Consider the following 18007-nt stretch of genomic DNA (forward strand, 5'->3'; position numbering starts at 1 on the left):
TTATTAAGAGAAGTTGAAAGCGCGTTGCCTCGCTTCCATTCTGTCTATGTATATATTCCGGCCAGTCATTACTTCGAAGCTTTCAATCAAAAAAGCTATGTATGTATATATCGACGAATCCTATGATGCATATTCACACCCCAGTCAGCTCTCATGCGTACACCGTAACATCTCGTCACTGATACAGAATTTTGTACCTCTTCGATTCTTCCATCGTGGGCACCGATAGCAACAATCGCAGAGCAAAGTCACCATATCCATTCAATTCTGTCGAGCTATCAAACCCTGTTTGAGGGGACTGACCCGCAGCGGCGCGTAAATTACCAAGTCTCAGAGGTATCGGCGAATTTTGACTTCGAGGTCGCACTAGGGGCAAAGATTTGTTCAAAAATACACGCAAGCTAACATCTAGTGACAGTAAGGTATCTCACAGCATGGGAATAATTGGAGATGAGGTGAATATGGTGCAATGAGTTCCAAGGTCTTTCATGCGCATCGGAGGAGCACCCGATGTGGGCCTGATAGGAGGAAATAGGAAGGTGACCGTGGATATGTAAGGACGATATGTAACCGCAAAAGACGCGAAAGAGGTAGATTTCATGTGTACAATGATACATTTTTCTCACTAGAAGACATAAGGAAAATGAGTGAAAACCAATTGAGCTGAATAGCAAAGGGTCAAAACTTCAACAGAGAAATACAAACAAAATGGCATTTGAGAAAGTTTCTCTCATGAATGGTGGCTTCTCAAGAGTTTTCCTTTTGATGCTGGTAGAATAGGTATGGTGCTTGTGTGATTCCGGCTAAAACTCATAGTCGAAAGGTTTTAGCTTGAATCGGGGCGTAGAGCCCTAGTTGCAATGTAGAAGAGAAACTATACAGGATAGTATCTAGGTGTACATGCAACTTACTAGAAGGTTAATAAAAAGGTCCGCTATGGGGCGGACTAAAAAAGTATTACAAAATATCATAAAAGGGAGAGGAGTGGTGGGACAATTTTAATTTAGATTAATCAACTATCAGGACGATGATAGGAAGATTAAAATAAGGTCTGGTCTCGAGTAAATGAGAATACTATTGATGAGAGGAATGAAGATCTTTAAAATAAAGATAAGAAGTGGGAAGAACAAATAGTTCGAGACCATTCACTTTGAATATAAGTAAATCAAATGGTAAACAGCTCTCATTACTTGGAAGGTAATGAGGGATTTTTAGTAAGATTGCACAGGAGTGCAATCGCGTAAGACGCGAATTTGGCTTTCTAAGAATTCGTCGAGGCTACATCACGTGGCCCCGTAACCTATTCTCGTACCTAGAAGATTTCTCCTAGCACCCAAGGATTCAGGAATGAGAGCTGGTAGGAATGACATGGACTGAGACGCTCCGATTACGTGGTCAAAATGAATTTTGACAGCATGACCAGTTCCATCAATCAAGATCCGTCTGCGCGTCATCCCAGGTGGAACTGTCGAAGGGCCAACAGAAAAAGTAACGTGATCCTGCAATTATCAACAGCCTGGAGCCAAAAGCTACAACTTTGCGGGGAAAAGGATACTCAGAGCCTCAGATTCGGAGTGCTTAAAGACGCGTTACCATCTGGGCAGATGTTCAACGGACCGGCTCAGAGTGGAATCGATCCCCACCGCAATGCCCAACCTTGCTTTACATTGTTTGCTTCCCTGACAAACAAACATCACTTTACTCTGCAGGCGAAGTTGTTCAAAACAACTTTATACACGATCTGGTATCCTAACATGATAGGCACTCTGAATAATGCGGCCGAAAACCCAGTGTAAAGATGAATTCAAAGATTGGGCACGGTGTGAATACACGCTGTATGCCCCTTTACAAGTGGGACATAAGGCTTGAAAACTCACCTCAAGGATGGCATGATGGAGTGGTGTTTCTTTCTTGATAACAAGAAGACATGTAGAAGATAATTATGAAATTTATGGTGTTCAAACCTCAAAATTAATTCATGCAAGTTTTGTGCAAGTTCTGTGCAAGATATGAATAGAACTTGCACAAAACTTGCAAGAGTCGGTCTCGCACGGTTTTTGCACGGTTTGGAACACAATAACTCAGGTTGTCAAAAAAATTAATGTGCAAGATTAGTGCAAAAAATCTTGCACGGATCTTGCACAGATCTTGCATGTCGGTCTTGCACAGTTCTTGCACAGGTTTGAACACCCTACAGTCGAACCCGCGCAAATGCATAAGTTGCGGCGACAAGTTTTGCTATGCAATTTGACCAATTATTCAATTTGAGAGGTTTAGTCATAATGCATAAATGTATGCATTATTACCATAATGCATGTAAATATGCATTATGACCACTAGAAATGGCCACGCTTTAGAAATATGGTTATATATGCAATATAACCACAGGCAAAGACCACGCTTTAAAAAAGCATCTCGGAGCTCGTACTTGTATTGCATCAATCAGGTGTAGATATGTATGTACATTCATTTGTTTGAGAGTTTACTTGTTTTACTCTAATCGTGTGTAGATAACTTTAGCAAGAAAAAAAGGGAAAAGGGTTTTTTTAAAAAACCAGGGAGTTACTTGAAGAAATCAGTAATGGATGCTTGCTTTTTGTTACCAAAAAACATCTCTGACTCCAACATCTCACTGTATTTCTGTAAGTCAGAGTCTAATTTCATACCGGTAGGTGTTCCAGTTCCCTCAATATGAGCCATGATTACCGAGACAGCTGCATAGGCCTCAGCAGTGGTTGGAACTGGGTCAAGTTCAGGTTCGTTGATATTGGTTTCAATGGGATCATTGAATTGATTGATGATATCTTCAGGAGATGGCTGTTGATATGAATGAGAGGGAGTTTCATCCTCGGGATTTAATAGTTCCGAGAGGGACATTTGATTTCTGGATGTCAGAAGGCCAACATCTTGAAGATGTTGAAGCTTGCCTTCGAGGTCCAAACCATCTGGAATCGGAAGGTTGGCTCGATCAATGTCAGGAAGCCTATATATACATACAAAAGCAGGTTAGTGTCAGTCTGAAAAACAGGACAAAAAGACTGTACTTACTGAACATTGTCTTTGAAATCTATTATACCAGCGTGCCTCCAACAATTCTTGATTGTTTCAGGAGTGACACAATCCCAAGCCAATTTCGCAACACGCATAGCAGTAAGGATGTCGATTTCGTAGACATTCTTAGCTTCATTATCAGCATTCAGAAGTCGGAAGGCACGGTTAAGATAACGTTTACGATAATGGCACTTGAAGGCATGGATTATTCCAGCATCGAGGGGTTGAACATGAGCTGTAAGATTTGGCCGAAAGAATTGCAGGGTGATGTTGGTGATTAGGTTGGCTGGAACCGTTGTAGTATCGAAATTGTCGAGTAACAAAAGGATCTTCCTCCCTTTGAGTCGAAGTTCTCGATCCCAAGATGAAAGCCACATCTCAAAGATGACCGAAGTCATCCATGAGGTGGTGTTGTGGTAGTAATCAATGCCAAGATGAGATGGGGTCTTCTTATTGAAGGCTCGAGGGGATTTCCATTGACCGATGAAGGAGATGTGACGTCGATCAGTACCATCTGCGTTTGTAACGCACACCACAGTCAAGCGAGCCTTGCTTCCTTTGACCCCAGCAGTGCTGCTGGTTGCTAAGCCACGATTGGGGGGCATCCTGATCCAATACAATAAAATAAGTTGATCAAAATTGAGATGAAACATTGGAAAAGAGAAAATAAAATAAAAGACTGGACTTACGCATAAAAAAGTCCAGTCTCATCCATATTGTAGACATCGGCTGGTTCAAACTCAGCTGTAATTTCAAGAATACGCTTCCTTTCGACTTGAACTGTCTCAGGTTTTGCTGAAGCAGCCTCGCCATGTTGTTTCATCTCGCGGAGGATGTGTCTTGCTTTAAACGAGTCCAGCCAGCCATTGGTAAGACTGAGCCATTCAGAACTGTTGATGTTCTCAAGTCGTGCGAAGTCTTTCCACTTTTGAATGATTTGGTCACCATCAATAAACCGACCACCCTTCTCGCATTCTCGGATCCAAGTGACGAGCAATAATTCAATCTTCGGAAATTTCACTTCGGCAATCCGTTTGGTTTGACTACTGACAGTTAAGGCTTTCTCTTGAATCTTCGCTTTGTCTTTGACCCATCGACTGGTGTTTGGCTGACTGATCGCCAAGTTGGGGTACAGAACTGAGAAATGTCAAAAGGTTGCTGTTTGGCTTTTACCATTTGCATGGTACCATTCAATGACTTCAACGCGCTGGTTGTAAGTAAGGCTTTGCTTGGCGGATGAGTGCTTTCGATTGGTCCTTTTAGATTGAATTGGTACTGAGAGCGAAGTGCGAGATTTCTTTCCAGACTTCAGTGAAACTTTTGATTCATCGTCTTTGCGTTTTTTTTGTCGGTCATCTTTTTTTCAGTAGCTGTAGTGATCTCAGATTGATAAGAAGAAATGATGGAATTCAAAGAATCGAATTGATCTGATTGGAGTTGGAAGGGGATATTATTGTCAAGATTGAGAAAGAGGTCAATGAGAATCTGTTCGGTGATTAAATTTCCGCCGTTATCAAGCCAGTGATCCTCCTCTGTAGAAAGAGCTTGTCCAGATTCTTGCAAAGATTCAAGAATCTGTCTGCGTTCTTGAGATGATTTCTTCAGATTTTCGAGTCCTTTCTTGAGTAGATGGAGTTCATGCTCTTCGGAAGTGACATGTGGGGGAAGAACTGCTGGTTTAAGGGCTGAAGCTGCAAAGTACATGATATTACCGATGCGGGTCGCATGGATGGGATTAGAGTTTTCAAATGAAAGGGCGATAACACCCAATGAGGGTTCAGGCGTTAAACCGGGCATGATCGTAATTGAGTTGAGCTGTGAGGGATCAGAAGAAGTGTACACTTGTATGTACAGCTGCCCCAAATGATATTTTTGGATTCCAGAGCCCCGGGAACCTGGGGCCGGCCCCGGGGCTCTATGCATTACGGCCTCCAACATCCCGTTTTTTTTGTCAAATTGCTATGCATTATTAAATTATGCAATAATTTGAAATTTGGCCCTCACCAGCTCGGTGGAACCCTAACCCTATGCAATTCGGCCGATTATGCATCTGCACGGGTATGCATTTGCGCGGGTTCGACTGTAATTGTTATGTTTGCAGACCCGAGTCCCAACAATTACAGCTGTTGTGAGAACTATCGGTAACTTGTCATATGATATGTGTTGCGTCCGATTTTAACTCGGTGGGCAAAAACCGGTTCAAAACCCAGTTTTTGACTTAAACTTTGTTGATACTCATGCCAGTATCTTGACAGCTGTCAAACTTCGAGTTGAACAGTCAGACCTTTGGCCTGCATGCTGCTATGTTTTTAATGGATTGTATACTTCTAAATGCTTTGAATTTCTAGCCAAACCAGTAGTCTTGCCACTACATGGCCGCACCCGCGGCGTTGCGCTGACCCCGGATCGACCCCCCCTTGGGTGTTGTGCGGCGTCACTGCAACCCCGCATCCGCGGGGTCAGCACTTTGCATGTAGTGTGCTGCAGAGCACGTCGACTTCCATGTCGAGACCTATGCATAACTTGGGGTTCAAACCCCACTTACAACAATTTTTTTGTTTTGATGTTGCAATTGTTTTCAGAAGACAATCTTTGACGCAGTGGCACACCAATTCAAGATATCTTTTTCACGCCCCAAACAAAAGCACAGCAATTTCAAAACTAAAATATCTGATGACTTGGACTTCGGATTCATATCAAGAGGAAGCACTTTTAAAAATGAAGGCCACCTGGACTCGAACACTAGGGTGTGCGGGTGCTACATATACAAAACCACAAGTGCTAACCACAACACGACATGAGCTTATAAGTTGTTGTTGAGAAGAGTTATATATCCAAAGTCCGCATTGAGAATGTATGAGAGTGTGCGAGACAAAGCTTGGGCCAGTTCAGTTGGGAGTTCGACAGCTGTCAATACAGCTGGCTTTTGTACGCAAAGACTGTCAGCAAAGTTTTAGTCCAAAATCGAGTTTTGAACAAGTTTTTGCCCGGCGAGTTAAAACTCAGCGACACACATCACCTCAAAAGTTACCAATAGTTCTCACAACAGCTGTACATCCTGCACTGTCTGAAATGGTGACAGCTCACCATGCGTGTGAGCCTCATTTTCCAGTGAACAGGATTCACAGCATCAGTCCTCCAATAATGAAGGACCAACTGCACTTTTGGAGCAGACTTTATTGGACATCTACTGGACATTATCTTGCACCACATCCATCTATGATCATTATCCAAGCAAGTCTCTTAATTGTAGAGTTGCTCAATTGACTCTTTGATACAATTTGGTCACTATTGATCATAGTTCATCACATACCAGGTTGTGAAGAACCCACCCTGGGTCTTGCAGTCTAGATCAAGGCCCACAACGGGCAGCTTCCAAATGTATAAAGTTTTGTTCTTTGTCTCAACCAAGTCCCGCAGCCCCTTTTGCCATTTAGGGGATACAATTTCCAAGTTTCTAAAATTCTGAGCAAAGCCAACCAAGGAAAAACATGTTATATACAATTGATGAAGTACTCTCAAGAGCATATTGCTGTGATCAACTCTGCTTAATCTAAACACAAGGGCTTGATCATTTGTATCACCACCTTGATCTTTCTTATCACTAGGCCCAACCAATATACAATTGATGACTAATTGATGGCTCAATTGGGGGTGTCATTGGGATTGGGTTTGGCCTCTTAGGCCTGGGTAGGATCTCAAACATCCATGCCTCATGTGCGCATTGGATGGACCAGAAACTGAATAAGAAATACAGCTGCTTTTACATTTCCATTATGTTTTTCTTAGAGTATCCCCAACAACACCCTCTAAATGTAAAAATTTCAACATACACATAGGGTGTAATTTACATTTATAAGGTTGGGTCAAAAAACAACCATCCAGCTGTGGTCACTCTTCTCATACCTGGCCATGTGAGAGAGAATAATTTCCAGAGATACTGGGTCTCACGTGTCAACACCTTCATACTTGGAGGATATTGCCAAACTTGCACGACCACCCCACCACAATCTGTAAACCCAATACAGAGCGGACATGTCACATACACCTGGGTGTATTTTGGATTCAGCAACCCCTCCCTGCAGTGCACAGTCTGGAGACCTCTGGAATCCTATTTTGGGGCCCCAAAGATGTTCATCAATTCTCATCTTGGGGTTGCACAATTTATTGATGAACACATCAGTGGTGACAGGTAATTGGGACACAATTCAATCAATCTGATCATCCATAATTTGATTGCAAAATAGACTCATTGGGACAAGAGATGGTCTGCATGTGTCCTCAAATTGTCTAAACCTTGGGAAAGCAGGTTTCCAGAGGTCCCAAGAAGAATTTGGTTGAACCTTGTGAGGTCAAATTGTTTGTCTTTGGAAAATAATACTCAAACCCCTAGCCAATGGTGCATTTGTGGTTGCACTCAGGAGGGAGGTCTTTGGAAATACACAGAAAACATAAATTTTACTTTATGTCTCTTTCAGAAAATGTATGTTGTGCCAGTGGTACCAAGCAACAAGGTCTATACAGTGCTCAAAATAGTATGATCTCACTGCGCCAAATTGCAAATTTACCGTGGAGTTTAGAAAATTGAGTAGACATAGAAAATTATAGCGAAGCTGGCAAGGGTCAGAAAAATATGAAAAAATAATGGGAGGGCCCTTTGATGCATTCCGATTGTCTGGCATATTTTTTCATATTTTTAAAACCACAATGCATATAACACTACACAAAATATAATATCTTCTGGGCAGAAAATATAAAAACCAACAAACAGTGATATTGAGCAGTCTTGGAGAGAGACAAAAATACACAAAAATATGCATATTGTTCCTATGGCTGAGACCTTGGATTTGAGTATTTTTTTGTTTTTTTAGTGTGCATGTTGTTGATTGTACTAACAAAAGACCTACAAGTTTCTCAGATTACAACCTGTAACACAGATTGGAATTTTGCCAAGGGGTGACAAGGGGATATCTGGAATTCTATATCCCTCATATATTTTGCAATTCTGGGTCAAAACACTTGATAGTTAGCTGATTAGGAAGCCATGAAATGCATTTGAATTTCATGTTAATGCAACAAATCTGTAGCTCCGCTACAAAAGAGCCTATTTGTCTCCAAAACAATTTCCTATATAGCCACATAGATATTCTTTGGGATTAGATGCAGGTTTTTTGTCTCAATGAAAGATATAGTCACAGAGTTTGGCTTTCCAATGAACAAAAAATCAAGTGGTTTGACCAAGAATTGACAAAGATATAAGGGATTGTTGAATTCAAATTATGCCCTCCAATGTCTGTTACAGGTTGTAATCTAACAATCCTGGAGGTTTTTTGTTAGTACAATCAACAATTCTCACACTAAAGAAACAAAAAAATACTCAAATCCAAGGTCTCAGCCATAGGAACAATATGCATATTTTTGTGTATTTTTGTCTCTCTCCAAGACTGCTCAATATCACTGTTTGTTGGTTTTTATATTTTCTGCCCAGAAGATATTATATTTTGTGTAGTGTTATATGCATTGTGGTTTTAAAAATATGAAAAAATATGCCAGACAATCGGAATGCATCAAAGGCCCCTCCCATTATTTTTTCATATTTTTCTGACCCTTGCCAGCTTTGCTATAATTTTCTATGTCTACTCAATTTTCTAAACTCCACGGTAAATTTGCAATTTGGCGTAGTGTCTGTATAAATAATGAGTCTACAGAAGGTTTCTGAGACTTCTAAAGCAAAACATCAGTCAAGATAACCTTGATCAATAACAGTCAAAAGCAAAATTAGAACACTTGTAAACAACCCAATCATCTAGGTAGTGATACTACTCAAAAGGATCTATCAATCCAATAACCAAGTAATTGAATTTGAGTGGTATACTAAGTAAGCCAATGCATGATAAAGGCACAAGAACGCACATCATCAATAATTGAATAATGATTGAAAAGAAGCAAATCCAATCAGTGTTAAAATGATGAAATGACAAGCTATCTATGCCTGTTGAGTCACAAATTTGGGAGACATGTGGTTGGTGCTTGTTAACAAGGGTCTTGGGTTTGTCCTACATTGTTTCCCTCCACCCTGGTCCGGTGGACTGCATTCATGTATTCCCTGGTTTGGGTGGCGTGGGGGCCCCATGGGCATCTCCTTCAATCTGTGGTAGAACTTAGAAATCTTTTACATCCTCCAAATCCCTCATTTCAATTTGAAACACTGTTGACATTCCCTGATCAGTACCTCATTTCAAGTCAAGCCACTTTTTATGTCCCAAGGGTCCTCTACATAAGTCAAAATGGTCAATAGGTTTGACCAAACTTCCATGTACACATGTGTAGGTGTCATCCCACTCCTCAATCAATACCGGAACCGCTCCGAAACAAATAGCGGTTTTGAAGCGGTTTCGCAGCGGTTCAGACCTTCGCTGTGACCTTCAAACTACATAGCGGAGGATACGCACCAAAACCCAGCCCCCTGTTTACCCATAGCGGAGCCACCGCAGCGCAACCGGGGCCCAGGGCGGCTGCTCCGCTATATATCAGAGCAAACCATGCAGGCAGGCAGGGTTCTGAGAACCCTTTCACCCATCTGTATGGACCACTTCAAGCCCTATCACGCTGTATTCAATCCTCAATCATTCTCAAATTCAGTTGCAACCGGTGGTGATGCTCTTATCATCATACCAAAATCATCAATCTACTTCATCAACTAATCTACCTTATCCAAACTTATCACTTCAAAAATTAAACATTCAATTGATGATATCAACAAACAGATTTGTGACACAACCTCTTCAAATCATTTAAACTTATTAATCAATTCAAACTCAATCATTCAATTAGATTCAGATTTAAATTCAACTAGCAAATTTGCGGCAGGCGCCGCTTTAGCGGCTGACGCCGCCCTGTCACATATAACCTGAACACATTTCAATCCCAAAAGCATGTCACAACCACAATTTCATACACATACATAACACTTCAGCGGTGGGCACCGCCCTTGGTGACATCAACCTGACAGAGTTTATTTGCAATGGAGCAGTCAAAAAATCAAGTAATAAAGTGAGATGTTTAAATATATTTGGTCAATACATCACTTACAAAGTGGTAAACAAAGTGGAATAAGTTTTTGAAAGCTTAATTTAATTGTTAAGATGGAAAGAAAACCTGTACATACCAAAAAATTAGAAATTCCACCAAACAAACTGTAATACTCTTATCATCCAAACATTGGAAGGACCTCAAGACTGACTCTACTGACAGTGTCTGATTGCAAAGAAAGCTTTCCAGTTGATTCTCAACATGCTCAATTCAAGTGGACATCTAGGCTTAAGTTCAGCCTATGATGCAGAGATATCTCTTGTTTTCCATAAGAAATTATTTTGGTTCATTTCATGCTTCCAATTGAATTTCCAAAGGTACCGGTTTTCCTCAACCACTATACCCTTAGCAGCAACGCATATTTATGTATCACACAGTTTGGGAATGTGATTAACTTAAATGTCCTGAAACTTATAGCAGAGTATAATCATTTCCTCTGTCTAGTTGCTTTGAGGGTGTCCGCACAACTGTTGCTTAATCACCTCCAAAAGAAGAGTATTCTTGGTTTCAAGATTGAAGTGGCAATCAAAAATATTGCTAATCAATCCAAGTACTTCGCATATCATCACAAACCAAAAGAGCCTGAACAGTGGGTATGAAAAGACTGATAAGATGTATCTGTAAACATCATAAATGAACAGCCAAATCTCAACAAACAGTCAACTGAATTGAAAATCATAACTTCTTGGTGTCTTTCAACTGTGAATTTATTGAGATGCATATGTGTACACTAAAGATGAATCAATTCCTGTGGTAGTTGGTTGGCATACACAGCAATCATTTGAATAGACCCACTTAAATCAAACTTGCAATCCAATCATCCAAATGGTCTGATCCTGTAAACATTCCCAATCTAGCTACAAGTAAGGAAGTAGTATGAAATGGATCATCAAATGTATTTCACATGTATATAGAAACTTATTGTTTTAATTTGATCATCACTTTTGAAATGATTTTGCTTTATGAATCTTTAAGCCTGTTTGATCTGATAAGTCATCAATGATAAGATTGTACATAGTGATTGTGATAGTTGGCCTTCTTCTTATCAGAATCCAAAATCAAGTGATCAGATTGGAGCCAAAAAACACGTCTATAACTTTGTTGACATTTTGTTCAAGTGTATTTTTGCTTAAAATCTAACCAACAGATAGTCAACACCAGAGTGGAGTGGCTTTACGGTTGGGATATTGTATAGAGTACCTTGAAGATACCAGCATTTGGCTTTCAGAACAAACCGAGTTGGTTGATCAGATTTCCATTTGGGTAATTCAAGCGGCTCACCACTAACTTTGAGAGAAGAAGGTACAGGTCTTAGCTTTCCACTTTGGCCTTTGCTTCAGCTAGCAAATTGGAACTATCACTTACTGAAGGTATTGTGATTTGTAGAAGGTGGTAGTCATTAGCTTTGTGTATTATTCTACCTAGACTCTCTTCACCCTATCATTGATGACTGGTGAAAAACTTAGAAAAAGTTGCAATGTGATGTCAGGGAAGGATAAGAAAAATGGACATACTCGATTAAGGGCCCTGAGAATGTCAAAGATTTCTTCATTAGGATCTCAAAACTCCTGTTCCATGATGAATATGTGAGCGTGTATGATAGAATCTCCTCGACATGTTTCCAGATTGGATAACATCAGGATGATGATCATTTTGGAAGCTGAAATGAGCAAACATAAAGAAATGATCAGTGGTTCTTTGACAATCCGATTTATTGGAAAAACACACGTAGATACTTGGTGCGAGATTTTGTAAGTTGATCGAGGCGCGGAGTTGAAGATGAAGGATTACTGTATTCTGTAGTATTGTGAGTTACTCTAGCTTTGAGATGTTGAAAATTGATTGACGGATGTATAGACCTATTGGAGAATCTTTATGAAATTCAATGGTTACTGATTTCATTATTGTTATTGTGAGAAAGTGATGTAACTTTGTATTTGTTTTTATTCAAACTTTCAACTGCTAAAACAAATTTCTGATGTCCATATTCATCCATGGCTTTTCATCAATCACATTCAAGGTCGATTTGTTGACCAATCCAACATCAAATCCTTCGATTCCAAGTTGGTCTCCTGCGTCTAATGCTCGGTGAACAATCTCTCCAAAGGAAATGACTGCATCAAGTTTTCTTCATCGGGAAAACTAAAAGAAAGAATGATTAGCTCCCTCACAACCACTTTAGATTTAGGTTGAAAGCTGCAAGTTACCTCATCTTTTCCTGGCACAAGTTCATGATCCCCACCAGAAATGTTCTTGCCCGTTCTCTTTCGAAATGAAAGCAACTTTAAAACAAGTTGGGAGAACATATCAAAGACCAATGTCCCAAAACACTTTGGTCACCATAGCCAACATTTGATGAACAATGGCAGGGAAGTACATTCGGGTGGGGTAATTACTATCTTCCAGACCATTGTCAGGGAAAAAGGTGTTTAGTCCAAAGCAACCTGCTCTTAGACAGCAAAAAAGGTACTGAAGATACGAACTTTTCCTTTTTCAAAACCAAATCCAGCAGCAGCACAAAAGTTACCATGTTCCACAATAACAGAAGGAATAAAGATTCCAGGACGAGATTGATGAATGGCCTCGAAACCAGTTGAACCTTTGAGATCAAAGTTGATGCGAATCACTTTGGATTTAACGTCATCTGTTGATTTTTTGTGGACACGACAGGCATCGTTTTCCTACTACAACCAGTATATTTTTCACCCTCAGCTCGGACGATCTTTAAGGCATGCGCTTCCAGTGTCTTTCCGACTTTGTAACCCTTGAGATAGCCACTTGTGTGACCAGAAATTGTGACGTTGTTATTGTCAATCAACAATTTGATGTTGAGTTTTTGAGCCCTAGCGAGTCTGGCTGCTTCAGCGTCACTTCCCTCGTGTTGTGAACCATCTGAACAAAAACAAAATACAGTTTCGGTTGGCGAGTGCGATACCCTTGAGAAGAGGCCCTGAAAGTCCAAATCAAATGAAAAATAGAATGAGTAAAGTATTAATCAAAGAGTGGTGTCGGCCAGTATGAATTCGCTTACACATGTGGCCCAATCGACCACTACTGAACTGAACTTAACACCAGGGGTGAGACCAAGTTGTGGATGACCGGGAAGTTTTGACTGAGCCTCACGGTATGCGGTACATCAAGTTCTCAGGTGGGAGGTGTCCAGGAAGGGCAAAGAGGTATTGAGTGGCAACTCGGTGACCTGCTTCATCGGAAACGGTGTGATCGAATATCTTTGAATCAGATCCACTTGCAAATGAGGCAAGCAAAAGTACCACTTCTCGCACAGTATCGAAAGGGCCTGTGGTTTGAAAAGTACAAATGTAGATGAATTAGACAAGGTAAGCAATTGTACCAAAATAGAAAGTGGTCGGAATAATAAGGTTTTTGGGGCCAATCAATCAAAACGTGTATATGATCGGATTGATTCATGAGAATTACTACCACAACGGATGCAGTCAAAAGTGATGGAAAATAATTTTGGAAGTTTTAGGGATGACGCTTACCACCAGCATGACCACCAACACCTCTTGCGGCGCCAGTATCAGTGAAGAAGACGATACTATCTCTAAGAATGGAGGTATTATTAAGTAACTTTGACTTTTCTTCTTGAGTAAGTTTAGGTTGAGAAGGATGAAGAGTGACTTTTTTGATTCACTCGATGAATGTGATTCGGAATGTGGTATAGGTTTGGATACTAACCTTGGTTGAGAATTTTAATTTGAAAATCAAAATCCAATTGATCAAACTTCAAAATGTCTTTAGGATCGATTCAATTTCACATAAGCCATATGAATTAATGTAATCCATCCAGTCTGTCTCCTCCTTCTGATGTACTCTTGAATGATGATTTAGATTATCAAATTTTGAAAATGATTTGTTTCACGTTGCGCCTGGAGATTTATGCACAAATTGAAAATGAAAAAGAAAGAGATATCAAAACACGTATCAAACATATTGTTCCTTTGTCTGAGATTGAAGAACAAAGACTGCTTACATTAGTGATCTGTATGAGTACTTCTTAGCCATTGTTCAAGTTGTTCACCGGATCTAAGTCACTGCAAGCAAGGAGAAATCTACAGTCCAAAAAAATAAGATCACTCAAAGCTTCCCATGATGAATCCGAAAGATCCACTCACTTGAAACGTATATCTGTTTAGATGCAACGCTGGGAGTTTTCACTTGGTTGAGGAAGTCTGAGAAGAATGACATCTTAGCTTCGATTTCCACCAAGCTGAAGGCAGGCATTGATGGTGGGTGGGATTTTGGGGGATCAATATGTGCTACTCACAAAGACAGATGATGTGCAAAATGAGTGCGAAGGGGTTGATAATTTCCGAATAGTTTTTGTGAGGGTTGGGTACTCAGTTGAGGACTCAAGGCTCACTAGATGGCTATGAAAGGTTTGTAATTTTTAATAATTATCTTTTATATTTCAATTATAAAGTAATTACAATTGGAAATTTAAGAAAGAAAAGAAAGGGGGGAGAGAAGACTGGTCTGTTTGGATAAATCCAGACAGACTACAGTTAAATGACTCCTTAAGAGGAGATTTTATATATAATTATAATTAATTATAATTGAAAACTGGATCCAAGGTTTTCCTTCAGACCTCTATTGACAGAATGAAGAGTGAGGTCTAGATCACTACACTGGTTGTTCTTATGGTCACCAACCTTGGGTTGTTCTTATGGTCACCAACCTAAGTACTTATATATAGGCCACTACCCTGTGAGTTGTTGAAGGTCACTAACCTAGTAAATAATCTACTTGGGGAAAGTAGAGGATCCAGAGAATAGTTGAAGGGTGTATTACTTACTTTTAGTCAGGAACTGTTTAAAGTAGAGAAGTAAATCACTAGTCTTAATTTATAAGACCCTTGATTATGAACTTCTATATTACTTTAAAGATGTTCTTTAAAAGTGATATGTAATAAAAGCTTGGGGATCCCTCTCTGAAGGCTGAGAGAGGAGGAGTTTATATACTCTCCTCTCCAGACCTAACTGTAGTGATATTTGTTTATATCACTGCAGTGGTTTAGGGTTTAATTATTACTGTTATTTATGATTATTATTAATACTACATAATTACATATACCTGTTATGTAATTTATGTAGTATAAGCATTTTTAACTCTTGACACTGAGTTATGAGGTGTTATGAGTGTTTTATTACATATTACATATGATTTTAAATGTATATGTATATGTAATTAGGTTGTATATACGGTTTATTACAAGTTACATATGTTTTGTAGGGTTTATGTACATGTAATTAGTTGTCTAAAGGTGGTTATCTATGTTACAAGTTAGTCTTTGGGTACATACATATGTATCCAGGGCTGACAGTTTTGAGGCAAGGTAGCAATGCGACGGGTAAATTATTGCATGGGAAAATGATGGTGAATGAAAATTGATTCACAAACACAGGTTTCTGCCCATGTTCAAACTCGGAAATGGCGCTAATGGTGGATTTTGTTGAGTTTTGTAAGCGAAGTGCCTTTGGGATTAAATGTTATGATCTAAAATTCATTCAACTCAAAAAACAATTAGATTTCCAACTCTTAAATCTCAATTCATCACCATCATCAAACCTAATCAAATCTACTCTTACTTCATTGGAAATCGAAAATCTAACCAATCCAAATCAGAATGAGGATCCAATCACTTCAATCAAATCAATCCAAGTTCATCTACATCCAATCCAACTCACTCGTCAAAAACTTCAATCGGAGATGAATCAAATCTTGAACAATGGTCTCATTCAACCTGATAGCACCCTCCTTTCTACTGCTTTTCAAATCGCTTTCAATCTCTCAATCCTACCTCAATCTATCACTCTCATCATTCAAAACTTGATGCAATCAATTCAATCAAGACTGAAATCTACATTCGATTTAAACTCTTTAGCAAAACAATCCAATCTTCAAGGTATTTCTTCCATCACCTTTTTCATCCAAGAATCGATCGATCACAGATTCTAATCCTTTCTGGTTGAAAATTCACAGAACAGACTACCACCTCCAGTTTTGCTTACAAATAACAAGCATGTACAGAACCCACCTCATCAAACCATTCACAATGGACGAGCATCTTATGGACAAGATTAGAATCCTTAATAGACAATCTCAGTTCATCTTGTATTAAAGTTTAGACACTGGAAAAAGTATTAGAATTGAAAAAAACATCTACACTTCATCAAAAGAGTTGCGCTCAAGTCTCAAACGTGGTGAATCACTCGGTGTTGAAGAAAGCTTGGGCTCGCGGACAAGCAGTCAGCGTTCACGGTTGGGCTTACGATCTTGCAACTGGAAAACTAAACTTTGTCCACCAATTTAGCTGTGTGGATTTGGAGATGAACGTTTTAGGCCAATATCACTTGCTCATATTGGTTCTTGATAGTACACATATGGTAATCAAATCTTTAGAGTGAAATGCAATTTTTTTTCTCTTGCCTCCATAGCGCAACATATGGCAATATCGCAGCGCTCACTGCACTACGATATCGCCGGAGGTTTTTTTTGAAAAAAATAGCGATATGGTGCGCAGCGGTTCATTGCGAAGCCCGCGCATCAATATCCCAGGGGCCCAGAATCCGTAGCGTTTCGCAGCGGTTCCGGTGTTGCCTCAATACACATGTAGGAACTCAAAATTTAGGCTACATTCCTTGTTTTGGGGTGTAGGCGCTTTTTTGAGCGCCTACATGTCGGAATTTTGATGTATAGTGGTTAGTGTCTAAAACCGTGAAATGTTGGGCCGGGCAAAAAAATAAATAAATAAAATTACATGTGTTTGAATTTCATACTACATACATGTACACCACAAGGACAGTTATTTGTGTCAGGGAGTCAGGCGTGTCCAAGATTGGGGACACAGCCCGACATCCACTAACGGGGCGCTGGCTCGACGTCTGAGCGCGTATGTATCCACACCACATCCTGAAGATGCACTGATGGCGCCCTAGACAGGATGACGTGCAAGCACAGTGTGCTTGGAAGACCTACGGATGCCCAATCAAGTGGGCACCCTTACAGCAACACCGAGACAGCAGCGTAACGCAGCGTTACGAGGCTGGTTGCGCGTAGAGTAGCTATATGAGCTATCGGAAAATTTCCCAATCGGCTAACGCTGCTCGCCAAGCTACGCTATCTACCGTTGCGTAGCTCTAATGTAATCTCACCGCTATCCGAAAGCTGTAACTCTGCTAGTGGAGTTACGTTACAGCTACCGTAACTAGTTAACGGGCTAAAAGTTGTGAATGCGCCATAAATTTCTTCCAGTAGAAAAAAATAATAAAAAGGCAATGAAATTTTACGAAAAAGCCAGTAAATGTACCAAACAAACATGAGAAATATGACAAAATCAGAAAAAAAAAACTAATAAAAGAATGAGACAAGAACATGAGAAGATCACAAAAAATCTTGAACCCTAATGTGCTCCATTACGCTGCTGAATTGTTCACCTAGAGGGACCCCCTCAACTAACCACATACGTGTTGAAACCGACCTCTCAATGGTTATGGGAGTTAACCCCCCTCGGGAGGCTGAACACACATCAGCTGCGGCTGAGAAAGTGCGCTCGGGTCCGGCAGAAGATCCTGAGCAAGCCAGGTAGTCGCAAGCCATTAGGGCAACTATCGGAAACCTGGATTGATTAACCTGTCAAAGTAAATGTGTTTGTGTGCGTGCATAATTCAGCATTAGGCATGATCAGGAAAGACGTAAGTAACTGGATGGGACTTACCGACCACCAACGAAGCGCTTCTTTTGGGTCACCAAGATCGTAATCAGGAGCTTTCATCCGGATACAACCTCGAACGTAATCCTTTATTTGAGAGTCATCGCCAAAATCCTCGTTATCACCATCATC

At 40.2% G+C, this 18007-nt stretch overlaps 1 protein-coding gene across 1 annotated transcript; it reads right to left on the minus strand.

The window, feature by feature from the left end:
* Nucleotides 1-12105: 12105 nt before the first annotated feature.
* Nucleotides 12106-14388, minus strand: MELLADRAFT_85764 (uncharacterized protein; the record flags this gene model as incomplete). The annotated part of the gene is made up of 10 exons (XM_007409302.1): nt 12106-12271; nt 12351-12361; nt 12627-12787; nt 12829-13093; nt 13175-13261; nt 13335-13441; nt 13647-13784; nt 13843-13888; nt 14138-14160; nt 14280-14388. The coding sequence occupies 10 exons, from the start codon at nt 14386-14388 to the stop codon at nt 12106-12108; spliced, it is 1113 nt and encodes a 370-aa protein (XP_007409364.1).
* Nucleotides 14389-18007: the final 3619 nt, after the last annotated feature.

This window comes from Melampsora larici-populina, assembly GCF_000204055.1.
Source record: "Melampsora larici-populina 98AG31 unplaced genomic scaffold MELLAscaffold_15, whole genome shotgun sequence".
In the NCBI taxonomy this organism is placed as follows: Eukaryota; Fungi; Basidiomycota; class Pucciniomycetes; order Pucciniales; family Melampsoraceae; genus Melampsora; species Melampsora laricis-populina.